Here is a 20,791-nt window from a genome sequence, read left to right as displayed (position 1 = left end):
GGAGACACTAAAGAGTTGACAGCACTGGTATTTGGTAGAGAAATTGCAACCTTAGGTTTACTGCCTACTAATGACCCCTAGTTGTTTTCCATGCTTATTTTCATAACTTTTCCCAGATGTTTGCTTTTATTTTATTGCGTTGAGGCTCATTTTGGTTCCTTTTTTCCTTATTCTTGTCTGTAGAATAAAATGTTACTTTTCAATTTTTTACCTTGTGTAAATGTCAGTTTTAAAGTATGCAAAATCTCAGAACAAATTTTGATCACCCTGATATTGTATATGATTGTTATTGAATAAAAATTTTTAAATATTTCTATTTGAAGCAGCCAGTGAGATTATCCTAGTTGTAAAAGAGTAGTTTTATTGAACTAGGTTGTTTTCCTTTTCAGTTGTGTTTGACTCTTCATGATCCCATGGAATGCCCACTTCTATCTTAAGTTTGTAATGTACAAGGGGAAATTGTTCCATTTTTCAGGAGTAATAAAACAGTGATTTTGGGGTTCAGATAATTCACTTACCTTGTTTCCCTCACCACTATTCTAAATCGACAGTTTTTTTTCTTTAATGTTAAGTATTAGTTGTGAATTGTGTGTAAGACTCAACCTTTCTGGGCCTCAGTTCCCTCATCTGTAAAATAAAAGGATTGGATTAATTTATAAGGTTTCTTCTGTTTTTAAGAGCTTTCATTCTTTATCACCTGAAGGAGGTTTCATTGACTCTTAGAATGTTCATAGTTGGTAATTAAAAATTACTTTGTAAATTTCTACTTCATTAACATTTTATGTACTTGAATGCTAAGCTGGGTTTATTGTTATCAAAAGAATGTTTGTCATGTGAATTTACATATTTATGTGCATTAAAATATAGAATTGTATCTTGTGTTGATTGTATTTTATATATTTATTGCATGTTTCATTGTCATTGACTTAACAGAGAAGAGCATAACAAAACATTTTGTAGTTATTGAGTTTTTTTGGAATGTTTCTATTAAAAGTAAAATTGTTTTTAGTCTAGTGGTTTCAATTCTTTTCACTTACTGTTTAATTGTAAGCTTTTTGAAGGAGTTAAAAATAATTTAATCAAATTCTGAATATAATCATTATAACCCTTCGTAGCATTAGGAATATGATAGAAACCCCAGGTTGGAAGTGGAGATTCAGCTATGACATGCAAAGTCCTATGTAGAAAGTACTGAGATAAGATTGGAGAAGGTGCATAACTGTACTGCTATATGAAATTTTTTGCATTGAATGTTACCGCAGATACTAATGCTTTGCAAGGTTATTTTGTGGTGCCAAATTAATAGGTGTAAATTAGTGGAGAAAAATGCATACATATGGACAGAGAGAAAGAAAAATTTGGAATACTTAATATTTTTAGAAAAATCTCTAAATATTTTTAAGTAATTTTAAAAAAATGTGATTTGAAAAGTTTTTTCTTTGGAGGAATAAGATTTTTTCTGCCAAACTGAAAATAAGCTCTGAAAATATTTTCTTTGGAGCACAGAATGCTCACTACTAGCCTTTGCTAAACCCATTTAAGAAAAACTGTCACTGGTAGAAATAGATTGGTTAAATCAAATAGAATGACACATTTTAAAATATAAATTTTTATCTGCTTTTTAATCCTGGAAAAGTTATTTTCCATCATATCCCCTCTTGGTTTCTCTTTCCCTTATATTAGGCAGATTTTGTGAAGATTGCTCATCCTGACCCTGCGTACAGAGAGGCAGCAGAAGAAGCTTGCAGAAACATTGGTACCATGGTAGAAAAGTATGTTTTATTCATATTTACTATGATATCGGGCTATACAATAACAAGAAATCATGTTAGGGAAGATTTTTTTCTTTTGTGTTGCCAACAAAAGTGTTGGACCCCATGTGTAAAGGTGTATATTAAATTTTTTATTTTGTCAAAATGATGAATTTGGGTTGCTAGGTTGTTGCTTTTATTTTACGTTATGTGCCAATAAAACACAACAAATATGTCTAAATTTCCTAAGCTTGCAATCAATTACTATAGCCAATAATGTCTGTATAGTTTTGACTTGTTTAACGTCATGTTTAGTGTCCATAAAGTATGTGTGTCAGGAGGAGTGTTAGAGTTGCTTTGGGGATCAAGAAAATTTCCCTGGTAAGGCTGACTGAGGTTGAAGGGTATTACTGGATATTATTGGTCTCTGTTGAGCCTAGTAGTAAACCACAACTGCCAAGAAGTGGATTTTCTTTAAAGTTACTTTAAAAGTAGGTTAAATGTTTTTTAAATTTTTATGCCAGCCTCCAGGTACCTTTTAACTTCATTTATAGAAAAGGATACAGTTACTATTGAAAGTCTTTAAGCACCAAGCTGCATGCCAGTTACAAAAAACCCATTTGATGCTTTAATGTTTACACAGTGCCTTCCTTGCAGTAACTCTATGATTTAGCTAATAAATGTGAAGTCAGCAAATATTTGTTGAGCACCTATGCGCAAGGCCCTGTGCTAGGAACTGGGAATATAAAGTCTAAACTAATCCCTGCCCTCAGGAAGCTTACATCCTGTGGTGATGAAACAGTTACCATTCCTGTCCTTCATGTATTTGCTATCAGAAACCATGACAGACAAATTTTTAGAACTTGCATGTTATAAAGACTTTTGCATTTTTTAAATATAAGTGAAAGAGGAAAGTGTACTAGTTACACATTAGTAGTTGAAGATGACCTTCAATACTTTGAGGTTACATTGTGGCTTGAAGGTGACTCTGGGTTCTTGAAACGTGTGTCAACAGAACACCATCCCTGGAAGGCACTGCTAAGAGTTGAGTGCAGACCAAGAAACAGGCTATTGTCAAATGATCAGCCTATCTAGTAAGGACAGGTTCATTCCCAAAGGGTTGGTTACTGGTAAGGGAAATTATATTCTTTCATATTAATGACCCATTACTAATTAGGATCCAGGCTTTTTTTATTTCCTCATTCAGAGAACAGTCCCCATAAATCAGTTTCTGAAGGATAAGGCTGATTGATGAGATTGACCTAATCCGCCTGGATCTTGGGCAAGACCCCACCCATTTGGAGACCTTACTTCTATTTAGAGTGTAAACAGAATCTAAACCAGGTGAATCCAGCTCCAAAGCCCCATGTCCTTGCACCTCTCCATTGGCATTTAGGTTAACCAAGCTCATGGAGGAGAAAACCAACCAGAGTGGTCTGGGTAGAGACAGATTGCTTTGTTCAGAATGCTGGAGGTAACTGAGTCTCATGATCAAGCCATATTCTCTGTAGGAGGAACTGAAGACTTTTAGCCCACCTCCTCATTTAAATTAATTGTTCACCAGTCAGGATTGATTGTTCATCAGGAGTATTGCCTTTCAAAAAACTATTTAAGGCATTTATTGTCTCCATTAGGGGTCCTTGATTTATGGAAAGAAACTACTGACCATCAATTTATTGATTTTTAGCTATTTGATATATATTATATAATTATTTAGCTATAATTGATATATTGATTATTAATTACCCAGAAACTCTGTCTCTTGGGCTTTTCATTCATCTTAGTGGTCTATTTAATTTTTGACTGCATCAACTCATGAAACCATGAAAAGACTAAAGAGAGATGATGTATTTTGGATATAATCAGCTGATAAAATCATGGATCTGTTGAAGTAGATGAAGATGATGTGTGTAGGCATGTAATAACCATTTTGAGATAGTAAGGACAGGGATTATTCCCATTTTACAGATGAGAAAAGCTGAGGCTCAGGTGGAATGATTTACCCAAGGCCACTTAGCTAGTAAGTGATAGGATTGGGATTCAAATTTGGATCTTCTGCCTCCAAATCCACCTTATACCATACCATATCTATTCCTGAAACAGTCATTAATATTACAGTTTGAGGTTGGAGCATGTCACTTTAGATTAGGAAAGGAAGACTTCTTGGATATGGATAGGGGTTGCTTTTTTGAATGATGGGATATTTTTAGTCTATATTGGGACTCTAACAGTAGTAAATGCCATCATTTTAGGTGTAGTACCAGATCTATATTTAGGCATGACCCTTTTCTAGCAGCTTTAAAGTCTTAATCACTTAAAATGTGCCAGAAATGGTATAGTTGGGATAGGAGGGGTATAGGTGTCTATAAAAGAGTGGAGTTGAAGGTCCATTTTTCCTTTTGAGTACTCAAAAATCTATTATTCTTTATTATTACTATAACCTTGAGTAATTAAATGCTTACAAATTTTCATTTGTTGGGCCTTAATTTTAGTTTTTATCTAGCACTGTGACTTAGCCTTTCCCTTAGTTTTACCTGAGAGGTGGTATAACATACTGCCTTCGTAGGAACTGTTAAAATCAGTGATATAAATGTGTGTAGCAAGCCATAAGGAAATTATGTTTTCCATCAAGTGGAAAAAAAAAAGACTTCAGTTAGATTTATGACAACAATGAATCTAGGTGTGGATTTTTTTTTCTTTTGAGTTGAGATCTTAGCTAAGTTCCAACTAAAACATCATCACAAATTTGTCCATTTAAATTTCTCTTAAGGCAAAAGTCAAAGATTTGCCTTTACTTACTACCTGGGTGACATCGGGCAAGTAATTTAATTTGCCCAACTTTCTGGGCTTTATTTTTCTCATCTGTAAAATAACAAGGTTGGACTAGACGGCTGTTGCTACCTACAGTTTTAGGTCCCTTTCATCTCTAAATCTGTGATCTGTAACTTTTGTTCCTTTCACATGGAGTAGAATCCCAAGAGAAGGCATCTTAATTGCTAATGTTCTTAGTTGTAATACTAAAGGGAATCCTTAGGCAGTACTATCTTGTGGAAAGAACCCCAGAGTTGAAGACTCAGAAACCTGGATTTGAGTCATAGCACAGCTAACTGACTTTGTCACCTTGGGCGAGTCACTTAATCACTCTGAGCTAGTTAACTTTTGGGGCTATGACTCAAATCCAGGTTTCTGACCTCTTAACTCTGGAGCTCTTTCCTTAATGGTATAGTGTAATGTATTCTCTACTTTAAAAGGTAGTTTTTAGGATGGCCTTTTTGTATATTGCATACACGTAAGTGTGAGCTACTATTGATATTTTTTTTTCCATAACTCTTCCTATCGCCATAATGTAGTAGTCAGTAGGATAAAATTTGTGTCTCTGCAGGCTTCCTGGCAATTGCTTTTGAGAATGGCTTTTATCTGAGGCATTAGAGAAATAATCTGGTAACCTTGAAAGGCATTAGAAAATAATTAAAGACACAGATTTGTGAAAGGGAATAAACTACCCTTCTTACCAATTGGAACCTGACCGGAATCTTATCACTTAGTTCTCTTCTCTTCAGTCAAACAGAACACATCTAGTTATTTTATGTGGCAATCCTTCAAATACTTAAAAACAACTATAGTTCTCCCTCTCGTCCCTCAATCTTCTGTCTTCCAGGCTAAACATATCCAGTTCCTTCACTTGGCAAACTGCATGGTGATATGTCCCATTACCACCCCACACCTGTTCTTGTACTCCTGTGACCCAAGAGCAGTTTTTACATTTTAAAATAAAGTTTAATTGTATTTTAAAATCTGAAAACCATGCTTAGCTTACAGGCCATTGGGTAGTCCTGCTCAATGGCATAACTTATAATTCCTTCACCATTCCAAATATTCATTAAAATCACTCACCAAATCATTCACCAAACACTGTTTACTTTCTTTTGGAGATGCTCAAAATTATCACTGTTTTTCCTAAAATATGGCATCCAGAACTGAATGATACTCAGACATAGTCAAGTTCAATAGAACAATTACTTCTCTGATTCTTGATGCTATGGCTCTCAAAATAGCCAAGAATACAATTAATTTTTTTGCCTGCCGTTTCACACTATTGACTCCTGTTGACTATTGAAACTCCAGAGCAGCTTGATGATGCAGTGGATAGAGCACCAGTGCAGGAGTCTGGAGGACTTGAGTTCAAATCTCTCCTCAGACACTTGACACTCACTAGCTGTGTGACCTTGGGCAAGTCACTTAACCCCAATTGCCTCATCCTGGGTCATCTCCAGTCATCCTGATGAATATCTGGTCACTGGATTCAGAGGCTCTGGAGGAGAAGTGAGGCTGGTGACCTGCACAGCCCTTCCTCACTCAAAACAAAGTCAAGTGCAAGTTGTCATTATTTCTCCGATGTCCTGGTCTTCTTCAGCAACGAAAGACAAACACACACATTGAAACTCCAAGATCTGAGCTGTTGTCCAGCCACACTTTCTCTTCCATCCTGCACTTTTGAAGTTGATTTTTTGAACCCCTGTTCAGAACTTTATATTATTTCTTCCCTTTTATTTTTCTCTGATTTGACCCATTATTCTAGCCTGTGCCAAAATCTTTCTAGATTCTCATTGTTGTCCAGCATTTTCACTCTCCCAGGTTCGTGACATCTGCAAATATAGTGAGCAAATGATTTATATGTTAATCCAAGGCATTGATAAAGATATTGAACAGACACAGTTATTCTCTACCCCATAGAGAAGAATGTTGAATAAAGTTGAAACTTTTATGCCTCAGTTTGGAAGGGTTGTTTATCTTAACTTTGAACTTTGACTTAAGTTCTGTAGGATGTCTATCCATGGTTATAACATTCATAGCCTAAATGAGAAAAACCTTGAGATTTATTCATGTACACTGTAGAATTGAACTTTATTCTTTGAACAATAATAAATTAAGAATTTATCTATTTATCTAATCTATTTGTTTTTCACCTATAATTTTTTTCTAGGTTAAATACAAATGTGGAATTATATCAAAGTTTGCAAAAATTATTATCAGATGAAAAACTTGTGGCTTCTCTTGATCCTGAAACCAGGTATTTGTTTGTTACCTTCTGCTTAACAGTTTGTGTGTTTGTGAATCTGTGGGGGCACCAGGAATTATTGGTAGTGGTAGTATTTACTTGGTTTTAAAATAAACTCTCATAATACCAACTATTACATCTGTAAGCAATTAGATCAATTTCCAAGGATTGAGGGGAGGGTCAAGCTCCAGCGATTGATGGAAGATTATTTGGTTTACTGTGATCAACTTAGTATTTTGAAGTTGGATGACTTAATTTCTTTTTTTTTTTTTTTTTTTTTATTTAGCTTTTAACATTCATTTTCACAAAATTTTGAGTTACAAATTTTTCCCCTTTTCTCCCCTCCCCCCCCAAACGCCAAGCATTCTAATTGCCCCTATGACCAATCTGCTCTCTCTTCTATCATCCCTCTCTGCCCTTGTCTCCATCTTCTCTTTTGTCCTGTAGGGCCAGATAGCTTTCTATACCCCTTTACCTGTATTTCTTATTTCCTAGTGGTAAGAACATTACAGTTGATCCTAACACTTTGAGTTCCAACTTCTTTAGCTCCCTCCCTCTCCACCCCTTCCCTTTGGAAGGCAAGCAATTCAATATAGGCCAAATCTGTGTAGTTTTGCAAATGACTTCCATAATAGTTGTGTTGTATAGGACTAACTATATTTCCCTCCATCCTATCCTGTCCCCCATTACTTCTATTCTCTTTTGATCCTATCCCTCCCCATGAGTGTTGACCTCAAATTGCACTCTCCTCCCCATGCCCTCCCTTCTATCATCCCCCCCCACTCTGCTTATCCCCTTATCCTCCACTTTCCTGTATTGTAAGATAGGTTTTCATACCAAGATGAGTAGGCATTTTATTCTTTCCTTTAGTGGAATGTGATGAGAGTAGACTTCATGTTTTTCTCTCACCTCCCCTCTTTATCCCTCCACTAATGAGTCTTTTGCTTGCCTCTTTTATGAGAGATAATTTGCCCCATTCAATTCTCCCTTTCTCCTCCCAATATCTTTCTCTCTCACTGCTTGATTTCATTTTTTTTTAAGATATGATCCCATCCTCTTCAATTCACTCTGTGCACTCTGTCTCTATGTGTGTGTGCGTGTGTGCATGTGTGTGTGTGTAATCCCACCCAGTACCCAGATACTGAAATGTTTCAAGAGTTACAAATATTGTCTTTCTATGTAGGAATGTAAACAGTTCAACTTTAGTAAGTCCCTTATGACTTCTCTTTGCTGTTCACCTTTTCATGGTTCTCTTCATTCTTGTGTTTGGAAGTCAAATTTTCTTTTCAGCTCTGGTCTTTTCATCAAGAATGCTTGAAAATCCTCTATTTCATTGAAAGACCAATTTTTTCCCTGAAGTATTATACTCAGTTTTGCTGGGTAGGTGATTCTTGGTTTTAGTCCTAGTTCCTTTGACTTCTGGAATATCCTATTCCATGCCCTTCGATCCCTTAATGTAGAAGCTGCTAGATCTTGTGTTATCCTGATTGTATTTCCACAATACTTGAATTGTTTCTTTCTAGCTGCTTGCAATATTTTCTCTTTCACCTGGGAGTTCTGGAATTTGGCCACAATGTTCCTAGGAGTTTCTCTTTTTGGATCTCTTTCAGGCGGTGTTCTGTGGATTCCTTGAATATTTATTTTGCCCTCTGGTTCTAGAATCTCAGGGCAGTTTTCCTTGATAATTTCATGAAAGATGATGTCTAGGCTCTTTTTCTGATCATGGCTTTCAGGTAGGCCCATAATTTTTAAATTGTCTCTCCTGGCTCTATTTTCCAGGTCAGTTGTTTTTCCAATGAGATATTTCACATTATCTTCCATTTTTTCATTCTTTTGGTTTTGTTTTGTGATTTCTTGGTTTCTCATAAAGTCATTAGCCTCCATCTGTTCCATTCTAATTTTGAAAGAACTATTTTCTTCAGTGAGCTTTTGAATCTCCTTTTCCATTTGGCTAATTCTGCTTTTGTAAGCATTCTTCTCCTCATTGGCTTTTTGAACCTCTTTTGCCAATTGAGTTAGGCTAGTTTTCAAGGTGTTATTTTCTTCAACATTTTTTTGGGTCTCCTTTAGCAGGGAGCTGATTTGCTGTTCATGCTTTGACTTCATGTCTCTCATTTCTCTTCCCAGCTTTTCCTCCACCTCTCTAACTTGATTTTCAAAATTCTTTTTGAGCTCTTCCATGGCCTGAGCCCATTGAGTGGGCTGGGACACAGAAGCCTTGATTTCTGTGTCTTTGCCTGATGGTAAGCATTGTTCTTCCTCATCAGAAAGGAAGGGAGGAAATGCCTGTTCACCAAGAAAGTAACCTTCTATAGTCTTATTTCTTTTCCCTTTTCTGGGCATTTTCCCAGCCAGTGACTTGACCTCTGAATATTTTCCTCACACCCACCTCACCTCCTGATCCTCCCAGCCAGTGTTTGGGGTCTGAGATTCAAATGCTGCTTCCAGCCTCAGGGCTTTGGGCGGGGGCAGGGCTGCTATTCAGTGTGAGATTAAATTCAGATGCTCAGGTGAGGGCAGGGCTGCCTCTCAGGCTCAGTTCCCTCAGGGAGTTTATGCACAGACCTTCAACAATGGATCCAGGCTCCTGCCTGCTTGGGGAGCCCTGGTCTGCCGCTGCCCCTCAGCTTCTGTCTCCCGAGGGGGCCCGAGCCATGGGGGCACCCCACTCCCCCCTCGACCCACCAAAGGGACTCTCTCACAGACCCCCGTCACCTGTGGGTGGAGGTACTTGTGCGGCCGCTGGAGATCCCGTCCCTGAAGCCCGCTCGGATCTGTTCCTCTCGGTGCCGCGGCCACGGCAGGGCTGTACTCAGCTCCCAGTCCCGGCGCCCAGTCCGCAGCACGAAGGACCTTTTACGAGAGGTTTGCAGGTCTCTCCGGAACAGAAATCTCCCTCGCTCCAATGTTCTGTGGCCTCTGGGTGCAGAATTCGCCGTGAGTTACTTCTTTGTAGTTGTTCTATGGGTTGTGGGTTCGGAGCTATGTGTATGTGGGTCTTTCTACTACGCCATCTTGGCTCCGCCGGATGACTTAATTTCTAAACTATATCAATGCATCGTAAGCACTTACTGTGCTTGATGCTTAGGGAGATACAAGATGATGAGTACATACCTTCCAGGGTCAAGCAGAACAAATGTACTTCTCTTTAAGTCCTGATACTTCCTCTTCTGGATTCTAACATATTTAATACTTGGATAATCTTTTAGAAAAAGTCTATGGATGGAAAAGTAGAGTTGAGGGAGCTGGCAAGAATGCTGCAACTGGAGTTAGGAGATATGGATTGAAATTCTGGCTCCAAAACTTATTAGGTGTGTGACCATAGGCAAGTCACTTAAGCCTCAGTTTTCTTATTTGTAAAGGGGGAATGATAATACTGATACTATCTGCCTCGTAGTTGTTAGAAAAGTGCTTTTTAAACTTTAAAATCCGTATAAATGTGAATTATTATTGTATGATATAGTAGAAAGCACAGTGAAATGGAAGCCATGATGCCTGAGATCTAGTCTTTGCCTACCCACATCTATATGGTTTGGAATAGATAATTTTACCTTGCTAGACTTTACTTATGTGATAGAGTTGGGTGAGATGATTTCTGAGGTCCCCTCTAGGCCTGTGATTCACTTTGTATGAAGTCAATATGCATCTTCTCAAGGAAGTAGGAGGTTATATCATATGCTCTAAGTTTGTGAATATTTACCTCCTACCTTCCTCATTCCCTTCATCTACCTTCTTTCTTCCCCATTTCTCCTTCCTTCCATCTTACTTCTTTTGGAGGCTGAGTTGAACAAAAGAAACAAAAGATAGAGTTGAGAGAGCACAACCAATTAGTGAAATCCCTCTATTTCCATTAGAAGGCTAGGACAGATTCCCTCTTATTTAATTAGATAGTTGGACTAGCTGTGACATTTGGAAGTAGAAAGGGCTTTGTCTTCCTATAGCCCTTGGCTCTTATACAGAGTAGGTATGATTCTATTTTAAATAATTTTGAGTGAACCTATGGTTGTCACTAATAAACAATAATTGGTAAGTCAATAACAGAAAATTATTTTCAAAACAATATATTTAAAGGAGTATTCAAAAGAATTATGTTATTAATAGCATAATTAGGTGAAATCATTTAGAACTATAGATGTATGTTTGATTGATTCATCACAATAATTCTACTTGATTGTAAGCTCTTTGAGGGCATATTTTTAGTTATTATTTTGTCCACCAAAGCACTCAGCAGAGGGCCTTTTTAATAGACGCTTAATAAATATCTGTTGAGTAAGTATATAAATAACTCCTTTCTGTTTTCCTGTTAGAATTCTGATGAAACCAGTGACATGTGGGAAGTAGTTTATTGTTCAATTATAACTTTAGGCTTGAGTATTGTATAACTGGGGGCAGCTAGGTGGTTAGAGTATCAGGTCAGGAGTCAGGAAGACCTGAGTTCAAATCCAGATTTAGATACTTACTAGTGGTGTGACCCTGGACAAGATACTTACCCCTGTTTGCCTGTTTTGTCATCTTTAAAATGAGCTGGAGAAGGAAATGGCAAGCCACTCCAGTATCTCTGCCAAGAAAATCCTAAAAAGGGGTCACAGAGTCAGACATGATTGAAACAAGTGAGCAACAAAAAATTATATAACTAAAATTTCACTACTTTGGTGATCAGCTATTATTACCAGCACTAAGTAAATTTCTGTTTACAAAACAGTGTTATGTGTAGTTTGCCTTTACTGGGTATTATCATTATTATTATTATTGTTTTTACTGTGAAATACATTTACCAAAATAATGGTCTAATTAAAATAACACCAGCCGTTTTAATGGTATCATTCTAAGTGTTTATAGCAACTAACTGAATTGTAACAGGATTAATCTTCATCATATGATTCTTAAATTAAAAAAAAAGAAATTACGTTGATTAAGAAATAGATGTATTTTTCATAGATTCCTTTGTTAAATTGTTTTTTTAAAAAATTGTCTAATAAAGCAATCATAGTTTGAATCTCTTTGAAGGGTCAGCAGTATATGAATACATGGGCAGTTTGGCAGTTGGATCAAATGATTAAAAGTTTTTACTTTAGGTAAAAGTTAATTAAATAGAGGTCCTCAGGTCCTGTTGTACAATTCTGATAACATGCTTCTGTTGATAAATTCATTCTTGTAGTTTAAGAAGGTACTGGTGTCACTCAAAATAGCACCTTGCTGGTACCATTAGATTTGGATTCCATTAGATGGATTCAAAGTACCTTTGATCTTTACAAACTAGGAAGCTTTTGTTATGATCAATAGGAAGTAGATTTTTGTTTCCATTCTGAATAGCTGTGGAAAGCCAGAATAGCACATCAGATGTTCAGTAACCATGATGAATTCCCCTGACATTTTGAAGTGTGCCAAGAGAAAGAGGCATCTTCCTGAGAAACTTTTCAATTGTGAAGAATAAAAGAAAAACAGCTTTCATTAGTTAAGGAGCTGGGCTTCTAGTATGGCTTCAAAGAATTTAATATTCCATGTAGCTGCTGTGATTTGAAAGAGAGACGGGAAATCTCATGTCTGGAAACAGAAATTTTGCCGAAATGCAAACCATTATTATGTTTTTGATTAGTGAATTTCAGATGGAGTTGAAATAGATGTATAAACAAGCACTTTGGTTTTCAGAGATTTGAACTTTATGGATGCTTAAAGAAACTATTAAGTATAAATCATGTAAATCATGTAATAATAAATTTTTTATTAATTTTTTTGGTTATTTAATAATTCATTACCCACTTATTAGCTTCTGTGTACAGAGACATTGAGATAGGCCCTGGCAGAGATGTTATCTTTAGATAAGACTTCATTCTTGTTACCATTATAGACTTACTAAGTTATAGCTATCACACACACCCACACACACCCACCCACCCACACCCACACCCACCCATACCCACACCCACACACCCAGGAATAGATGTGATTTTTATGGTATAGGAGGCTCCATGAGGAGGAAACTTCCTCTAGCATGAAGGTATGCATTATATTTGCAGCTCCTTGTCTTAGAGAGTTGTTCAGGGCAGAGCTTTTTAAACTTTTTTCAGTCCCTTTTCACTCGAGAAATTTTTATGTTGACTGCGAATGTATAGGTGTATAAAGTAGGTATACAAATCAAACATTCACCAATAATAAATCATAAAGAAATTTATTTTAAAACAATTCTTTGGTGCACATATAATCTTACCATTTATTAAAGAGGAAAGTAAATTTGCATAGTAATGAGATGAATATATGTGTTTATTTTTACAGAAGAATTAAATCTTGGCAGAATATTTGATATTTCAGGATGCAGAGTAATTTCGGTGTTTTTCAGAGTTGATGGATATTTTGATTTTATAGTTGTCAAGGCTGAGAGCATCGCTTTGTATAAATATGTAGTGCAAAATAACAGAAGTATATTTATGGCCTTTTCAGAAGTTGTTGGAAATTCTGTCCTAAACCTAACCCAGAATTCATTTAGCAGTTTTGTATGTACAGTAAAAACACTGCAATACATAACATACAATAATCTCAAATATGAGCCAAGGTGTTTCTGGCAGTATTCATTAATGTTGCATGGTGTGACAGCATATCCAATGCAAAATGTGCATCTTGTGTGTTCAGAACCACAGCTGCGGTGAAGTTATGTGATGCAACACGGGCAAGTCCTGCCAGAAACACTTCAGATTCATTATGTGTTTCATTTTGAATTAATTTTTGGTTGTTGTGCATTCAGAAATCTTTTACTATTGCCAAATTTTTTTGCGACCCCTACATTCAGTTATGTGACCTCATCTGGGGTCACAACTCACCGTTTAAGAAGCACTGGCCTAGAGCATCGAGAGATTAGTTAAGTGATTTGCCCAATGTTACAGTCTGTGTGCGTGAGAGGTAGGACTTGCAAGAGGTGTTCTTTCTGAAACTGACTCTCTTATCTGCTGCCTCTCTAGGACACATACATGGATTATTATTTTAAAAAGTATAATACATGCTTAGTACATAAGAAAGGTACAAAACAAAATGCGATGTAAAGTCCAGGGGAAGGAAAAGGGTGTTAGTGATGGACTCAGTGTGCAAGGAGGAGCAGGAAAGCTTTCGTGGAGGAAGTAGCATAGGGTTTTAAAGGATGGACAAACCTTTAAACCCACAAAGAGACAGAGGAAGACACTATTCCAGCCACAGGAAACCACAGAAACAAATGCATGGAGATGAAAAAGTGTGAATACTTTTGGCTCAGATTGGCTGGAATGTAGAGTCCATGACAGGAGGCAGTAGCTAAATAGATGAAGCATAGGTAGCTACCAGTTAATTGAGGTCCTTGAATCCTAGGCAAAGGGGTCTGAACCTTATTCAATAGGCAGTATGATTTTTGAGCAGGAGTGATATGACTAGTGACTGTATTTAATTATAGTGAGATTTACTATATTTACTTGCAGGATATTCCCTTCTCCTATCTCCCTATCAGGGGGCCATCTCTAGTTGTCCTGATCTATATCTTGCCAATGGATACAGATGGCATTGGAGGAGAGAGGCTGGTAACTTTGCATGGCCTTGTGTCACTTAAATCCAATTGACTTGCAAGTCATGGCATCATCTGCCTAGATATCATGGTCCTTTTGAGAATGAAGAACAACAACAATAACCATCACCACCTTCCTTTCAGTGAACTGAGAGGATATCCTTTCCTATTCTGAGATTTATAAACTTATAAACTAGGATCATAGATATAGAACTAGAAGGGATCTTAGATACCATATAGGCTACCCTCCTTACTTTAAGGTAAGGACATTGTGGCTCTAGAGGCCATGTGACTTGCTGAGGTCACAGGCTTAGGTTCAGTGCTCTTTTCATTATACCACAATGCCTTTCATTATGAATAAAAAACCCATATCAGTTATCAATATGTTTATTTGGTTTTTAAGATGCTAAAAACTGAGTGAAAAGTGGAAACTCAGTCATCCAAGTGTTTTAGCACCATCCTTAAGCCAGATGATTGATTGAATTTTGTACCTTTTTCCTTGAAGTTTAGCATCTAATAAATATGCTAGCAAGAAAATATTTTGTCCCTTTCTGAAATAACTTATGTAAAATATACTGTTCTCTGAAATAGTTGGATTACCCAAGTAGACACTGAGGACTCTTTGGAAATAACTTTCTTCTCAAGTTTCTTGAAGTATAAGAGACAGTATCTTATTTAACCTTTATCTTCCTCAGGGCTTAGCTCAGGTCACACAGGTAATAAACACATTAAAGTTAGATTTTTTTTTTGTCAAAGGGAAAGAATTATGAAAGGAAAATATTTATTAATACTTACATGTAATGAGAAAAATTTTATTTTTAGGAAAGTGGCAGAATTATTTATGTTTGATTTCGAGATAAGTGGAATCCATTTGGATGAAGAAAAGGTAAATATTATGTATTTCTATTTTGATATACTACCCTGTTTCACTACAGATTAATTAGTATCTTTGTTATAGGATCAAATTCTTTAAAGTTCTTATATTTCAGATGGTATTGTACCATACCATACCCTTTGTACTAGTTAATTCTTTAGTCTATGAAAATTGCTAAACCTTTCACTAGAATTCACTAACTTCTTCTGTAGGATTATACATATACAAATCTTATTTAAATAGCTGTCCTATAGGCCATCCTTAAAGGAATTAAGTCAACATTTGTGAGTCAGTTTTTTGTGGTTGTTAATGAAAGTAACATAGGAATAAAATATAAAAATTGATGAGCTCTTGGCCAAGGTTGGAATGCACCTAAGGAAAATGAGTAAAGAATATTTTTGCCTAGAGTTTAAAAAAAAATCTAATCAAGATGGCTTTAATATAGATGGAAAAGTACTTATATGTGTCTACTATACTATACTAAAAACTATCAAGGATAGCTAAAATGTAAGAAGACTACTAGTAGTAGAGATGCCCATGGAGTCACAAGACACTGCTTCTAAAAAAGGAGGCAGTATAAAATATGAGGCTTTGTTGTTACATAAGTGCACACAGTAGGGGAAATAGCAGTAACAAGTCTAACTAAAGATCCTAATCCACAGAAGGAAATTTGACATCGTTCTGAGACATGGTAGGAAAGGACACATGACTAGAATATGGCTTTGGAAGAATATCCTTTATTCATAAGAAACAGGTTAGGTGAAAAAAAGGGACAGACTGTAGTATCACAACATTATATATGAAGAAGATTCACCCATCTGTGAAATCTAGTTACCAGAAGAGGAAAGCATGGAGGAGAGCATTTTTATGAATATCTTCAAAGGGAGAAACAAAAGCATAAAATTGTTGTGGCATTGTACTATAGATCACCTAGATGGAAAGATGAAATAGATAAGGTAAATCTAGCATAGAGGTAGGATAGAGAAATGATGCAAAATTTCAGTTATCCAAATATGTCCTGGAATACTGTCTGCCCAGAGTAGAGCAAGGAGTAATTTCTTGGTTTGCCTATATGATTATTTCATTCTTGAACAAGTGGAAGAAACCACAAGGGAAACTTTGTTCAGGGCTAGGAGGAGCTAGTTGCTGGGGTGGAAATGATGGGAATCTTTCAAAGAGGTGACTTCTTCACTATAGATTTTATGACAGAGGTGAGGAAAGCTGGGAGTAGCCTGATATGTTCCCTAGATTTTAGGAGAGGAGGCTCCAAAACTTTTAGAAAAGGGATAAGTAGAATCCCATTGCTTAAATTCTGCAGAGAAACACAACCTGAAAGAGGGGAAGCTCTCAAAAGTGAAAGTTGCTGTACCCCTAAATTCACCTGCTGATTAGCAATGAGCCTTTTAAAATCCAGGTTGGTATTTGGACAACCAACAAATTCCATTACTTAGGCTATACCCATGTTCACAAAAATATGATAGAACATATGCACATGAAAGGGCCAAAGGAATGATCCAGACACTGAGTTCTAAGAAAATTTGTGGAAGGAGAGAACATATGCCCAGAGCCCTAGGATATTATTGATGGAATCAGGAAAAAAATGAATGATTGTTGACTCATAGTTTTGATTTTCTTGTCATCTTCCATGACTCAAGGTACAAGATTTTTGCATAGATTTGGTTTAATCACTTTTCATTTTTTTCTGCTAAAAATGAAGAGGAATTTTGGAACTGTAAGAAAAGATGTTAATTTTTCTGTATTCCTTACTGATTTTTCATTGACTAGATTGTGATTAGTTGTGTCAGATTTTAAACAAAGTGTATAAACTGAAAAGTCGAAGAATGAAAAGTGTGGAATCAATGTAAAGGATATGTTTAACTATGTATTTTCTTATGAAGTTGGCATTTCCAATGAAGAAGTACATTTTTTTGTTTTTAATATAATCTTGGCATGTTGATAGATACTGTTTTATGCCATTCAAGGGAATTTGAATGTTACAAGATTTTATCCTGAAGTTTTATTCTCTATAGATTTTAGTTTTTTTAGGCATAGCTTAAATTTTATTGCTACTCCTTATATTAAATTTAGAAAGGAGCCCAACTGATCCATAATGTTCATTTTTTGCTAAATTATTTGTGAGGAAGTCTTCAATTTAAATTTAAATTTCTGGACACTAAGAAGATATACTCTTTCAGCTATTATCATCATCAACAACAAACAGTTATTAAGTTCCTAATGTGTACAAGGTACTCTGTTAGGTGATGATGATATAAAGAGGTCTGAAACATAGTCATAGCCCCCAGGCACCTACCAATCTGATTTACATTTTATAATATTTTTTATTCTTTTTAATAATATTGCTGACCCCCTATATGTTTCTTCCCCCAAACCCCACTTCCTGAGAAGGCTCTCCCTTGTAATGTACAAGTATACAGATAAGAGAGAGAACTCAATACACTGATCATATCTAGTGGCATAGTCTTATCCTATAATCCTGTTATTCTGCTAGGAGAAATATGGCCTGATTTCTTAGCAAATAGCACCTTTTACAAAGCACTTTTAGATATATTATCCTAATGGAGCTTCAGACCATCTCTGGGAACTAGGCAGCATATTTATATTATTAACCCAATTTTACAAATGAAAATTATTTTTATTTTTTTTTTTAATTTTAAATGTTTATTTATTTATTTTTAGTTTTCAACATTCATTTCCGCAAAATTTTGAGTTCCAAATTTTCTCCCCATCTCTCCCCTCCCCCATCCCATAATGCCTTGCATTCTGATTATCCCTTCCCCCAATCTGCCCTCCCTTCTGTCACACCCTTCCCTTCTCCCCATCTTCTCTCTTTTCTTGTAGGACAAGTTAGATTCTTATACCACATTACCTGTATTTCTTATTTCCTAGTTGTATGCAAAAACATTTCTCAGCATTCGTTCCTAATACGTTGAATTCCAACTTCTCTCCCTTCCTCCCTCCCCATCCATCCCCACTGAGAAGGCAAGCCATTCAATATAGGCCATATATGTACAGTTCTGCAAAAGACTTCCATAATAGTCATGTTGTATAACACTAGCATATTTCCCTCCATCCTATCCTGCCCCCCCATTTATTCTCTTCTCTCTTTTGACCTTGTCCCTCCCCATAGGTGTTTACTTCTAATTACTCCCTTCTCCCATTTGTCCTCCCTTCTGTCATTCCCTTCACCCTATTTGTCCCTTTCTCCCCTATTTTCCTGTAGTGTAAGATAGATTTTCATACCAAATTGAATAAGGATGTTATTCCCTCCTTAAGCCAAATGTGGAGAGAGTAAGCTTCACTTTTTCTCTCTCACCTCCTCCTTTTTCTCCTCCGTTGAATAAGCTTGTTCTTGCCTTTTTTATGAGTGATAATTTGCCCCATTCCATTTCTCCCTTTCTCCTCTCAATATGTTCCTCTCTCATGCCTTAATTTTATTGTTTTAGATATTATCTCTTCTTATTCAACTTACCCTATGCTCTCTGTCTATATAATATGTGTATATACATGTATACACACATATGTATACACATATACATACATATACATATATACACATACATACATATATAGGTGTGTGTGTGTGTGTGTGTGTGTGTGTGTGTGTGTGTGTGTGTGTGTGTGTGTGTGTGTGTGTGTGTGTGTAATCCTCCAACTACCCAGAAACTGAGAAAAGTCTCAAGAGCTACAAATGTTATCTTTCCATGTAGGAATATAAACAGTTCAACTGTAGAAAGTCCTTTATGATTTCTTTTTCCTATTTACTTTTTCATGCTTCTCTTGATTCTTGTATTTGAAAGTCAAATTTTCTTTTCAAGTCTGCTCTTTTCATCAAAAATGCTTGAAAGTCCTCTATTTCATTGAAAGACCATTTTTTCCCCTGAAGTATTATACTCAGTTTTGCTGGGTAGGTGATTCTTGGTTTTAATCCTAGTTCCTTTGACTTTTGGAATATTCTGTTCCAAGCCCTTTGATCCTTTGATGTAGGAGCTACCAGATCCTGTGTTATCCTGATTGTATTTCCACAATACTGGAATTATTTCTTTCTAGCTGCTTGCAATATTTTCTCCTTGACCTGGGCACTCTTGAATTTGGCTACAATATTACTAGGAGTTTCTCTTTCTGGATCTCTTTCAGGAGGTGAGTGATGGATTCTTTCAATATTTATTTTTCCCTCTGGTTCTAGAATATCAGGGCAGTTTTCCTTGATAATTTCATGAAAGATGATATCTAGGCTCTTTTTTTGGTTATGGCTTTCAGATAGTCCCATAATTTTAAAATTGTCTCTCCTGGATCTATTTTCCAGGTCAGTTGTTTTTCCAGTGAGATATTTCACATTATCTTCTATTTTTTCATTCTTTTGGTTTTGTTTTGTAATTTCTTGGTTTCTCATAAAGTCATTAGCTTCCATCTGCTCCATTCTAATTTTTAAAGAACTATTTTCTTCAGTGAGCTTTTGAACCTCCTTTTCCATTTGGCTAATTCTGTTCTTTAAAGCATTCTTCTCCTCATTGGCTTTTTGGGCCTCTTTTGCCATTTGAGTTAGTCTATCTTTTAAGGTGTTAATTTCTTCAGCATTTTTTTGGGTTTCCTTTAGCAAGCTGTTGACTTGCTTGTCATGGTTTTCTTGCATTGCTCTCATTTCTCTTCCCAATTTTTCCTCCACCTCTCCTACTTAATTTTCAAAATCCTTTTTGAGCTCTTCCATGGCCTGAGACCATTACATATTTATTTTGAAGGTTTTGTATGCAGAAGACTTGATTTTTAGGTCTTCCTGTGAAGACCTAAATTGTTCCTCCTCACCCAAAAGGATGGAAGAAAATATCTGCCCACCAAGAAAATAACCACCTATTGTCTTATTCTTCTTCCCTTTTTTGGGCATTTCCCAGCCAATTACTTGACTTTTGATTTCTTTGTCAGGGCTCAGCTCAGGGCTGAGATTCAGCTCAGGGCTGAGATTCAGATCAGCTGCTCAGTTCCCCCAAGGGCTCTAGGAGGAGGGCTTCAAAACTGGAAGCTGACACTGCAGTGGCTGCTGCCTGAGGTGAGATGTCCAGATGGTGCTTCCCTCTCCTGGGTGAAGGAGTCCTCCCACTGTCCTTGGAAGCTATCTGTGGTGTTTGTGGGTTGAGTAATCTGGAAAGTGCTGCTACCAGTGGCTCCCTGAAGCCTATTCAGGGTCCTGTCCCTGTCAAGTCAGGCTGCACTCTGTGCATCCTGGGCTGCACTGCATGCGCTCCATGCTTCCTCAAAGATTATTTTTAAACAAGTAAAGTAACTTGCTTAAGTTCACACAGCTTATATGTGTCGACCTAGTGTATAAATTGTTGCTTGATTAACAGACTAAAGAAAAACTGAATGAATGAATAAAAAAGTATTTCAATCCCAACTGGGTCCTCATTGTGGCAAGGCAATTGTTTTACATTTCTCTAATTGACTTAGTATCCCACTTATTATACACTGGCTTTTCCAAACCTTTTCATTTCCCCTCAAATCTCCAATAATTCTCCCTCCCCCACATCAGCTGATTGAGACCAGTCACAGAGAGCTTCCTCTTTTCCCCTCTT

The 20,791-nt window shown here is 36.5% G+C and overlaps 1 protein-coding gene across 1 annotated transcript in view; it reads left to right on the top strand.

Moving 5' to 3' along the window:
• Window positions 1-20,791, top strand: part of MIPEP (mitochondrial intermediate peptidase) — a 196,320-nt gene that overhangs the window by 9,329 nt on the left and 166,200 nt on the right. Inside the window, exons 3-5 of the mRNA XM_072611732.1 lie at window positions 1,684-1,772; window positions 6,736-6,822; window positions 15,155-15,218. Coding sequence (XP_072467833.1) covers window positions 1,684-1,772; window positions 6,736-6,822; window positions 15,155-15,218 — 240 coding nt within the window. The remainder of the gene's footprint in view (window positions 1-1,683; window positions 1,773-6,735; window positions 6,823-15,154; window positions 15,219-20,791) is intronic.

This window comes from Notamacropus eugenii, chromosome 5 (genome assembly GCF_028372415.1).
Source record: "Notamacropus eugenii isolate mMacEug1 chromosome 5, mMacEug1.pri_v2, whole genome shotgun sequence".
NCBI classification, from domain to species: Eukaryota; Metazoa; Chordata; class Mammalia; order Diprotodontia; family Macropodidae; genus Notamacropus; species Notamacropus eugenii.
The sequence above is the reverse complement of the archived record's forward strand: the minus strand, read 5'-3'. Positions and strand labels throughout refer to the sequence as shown.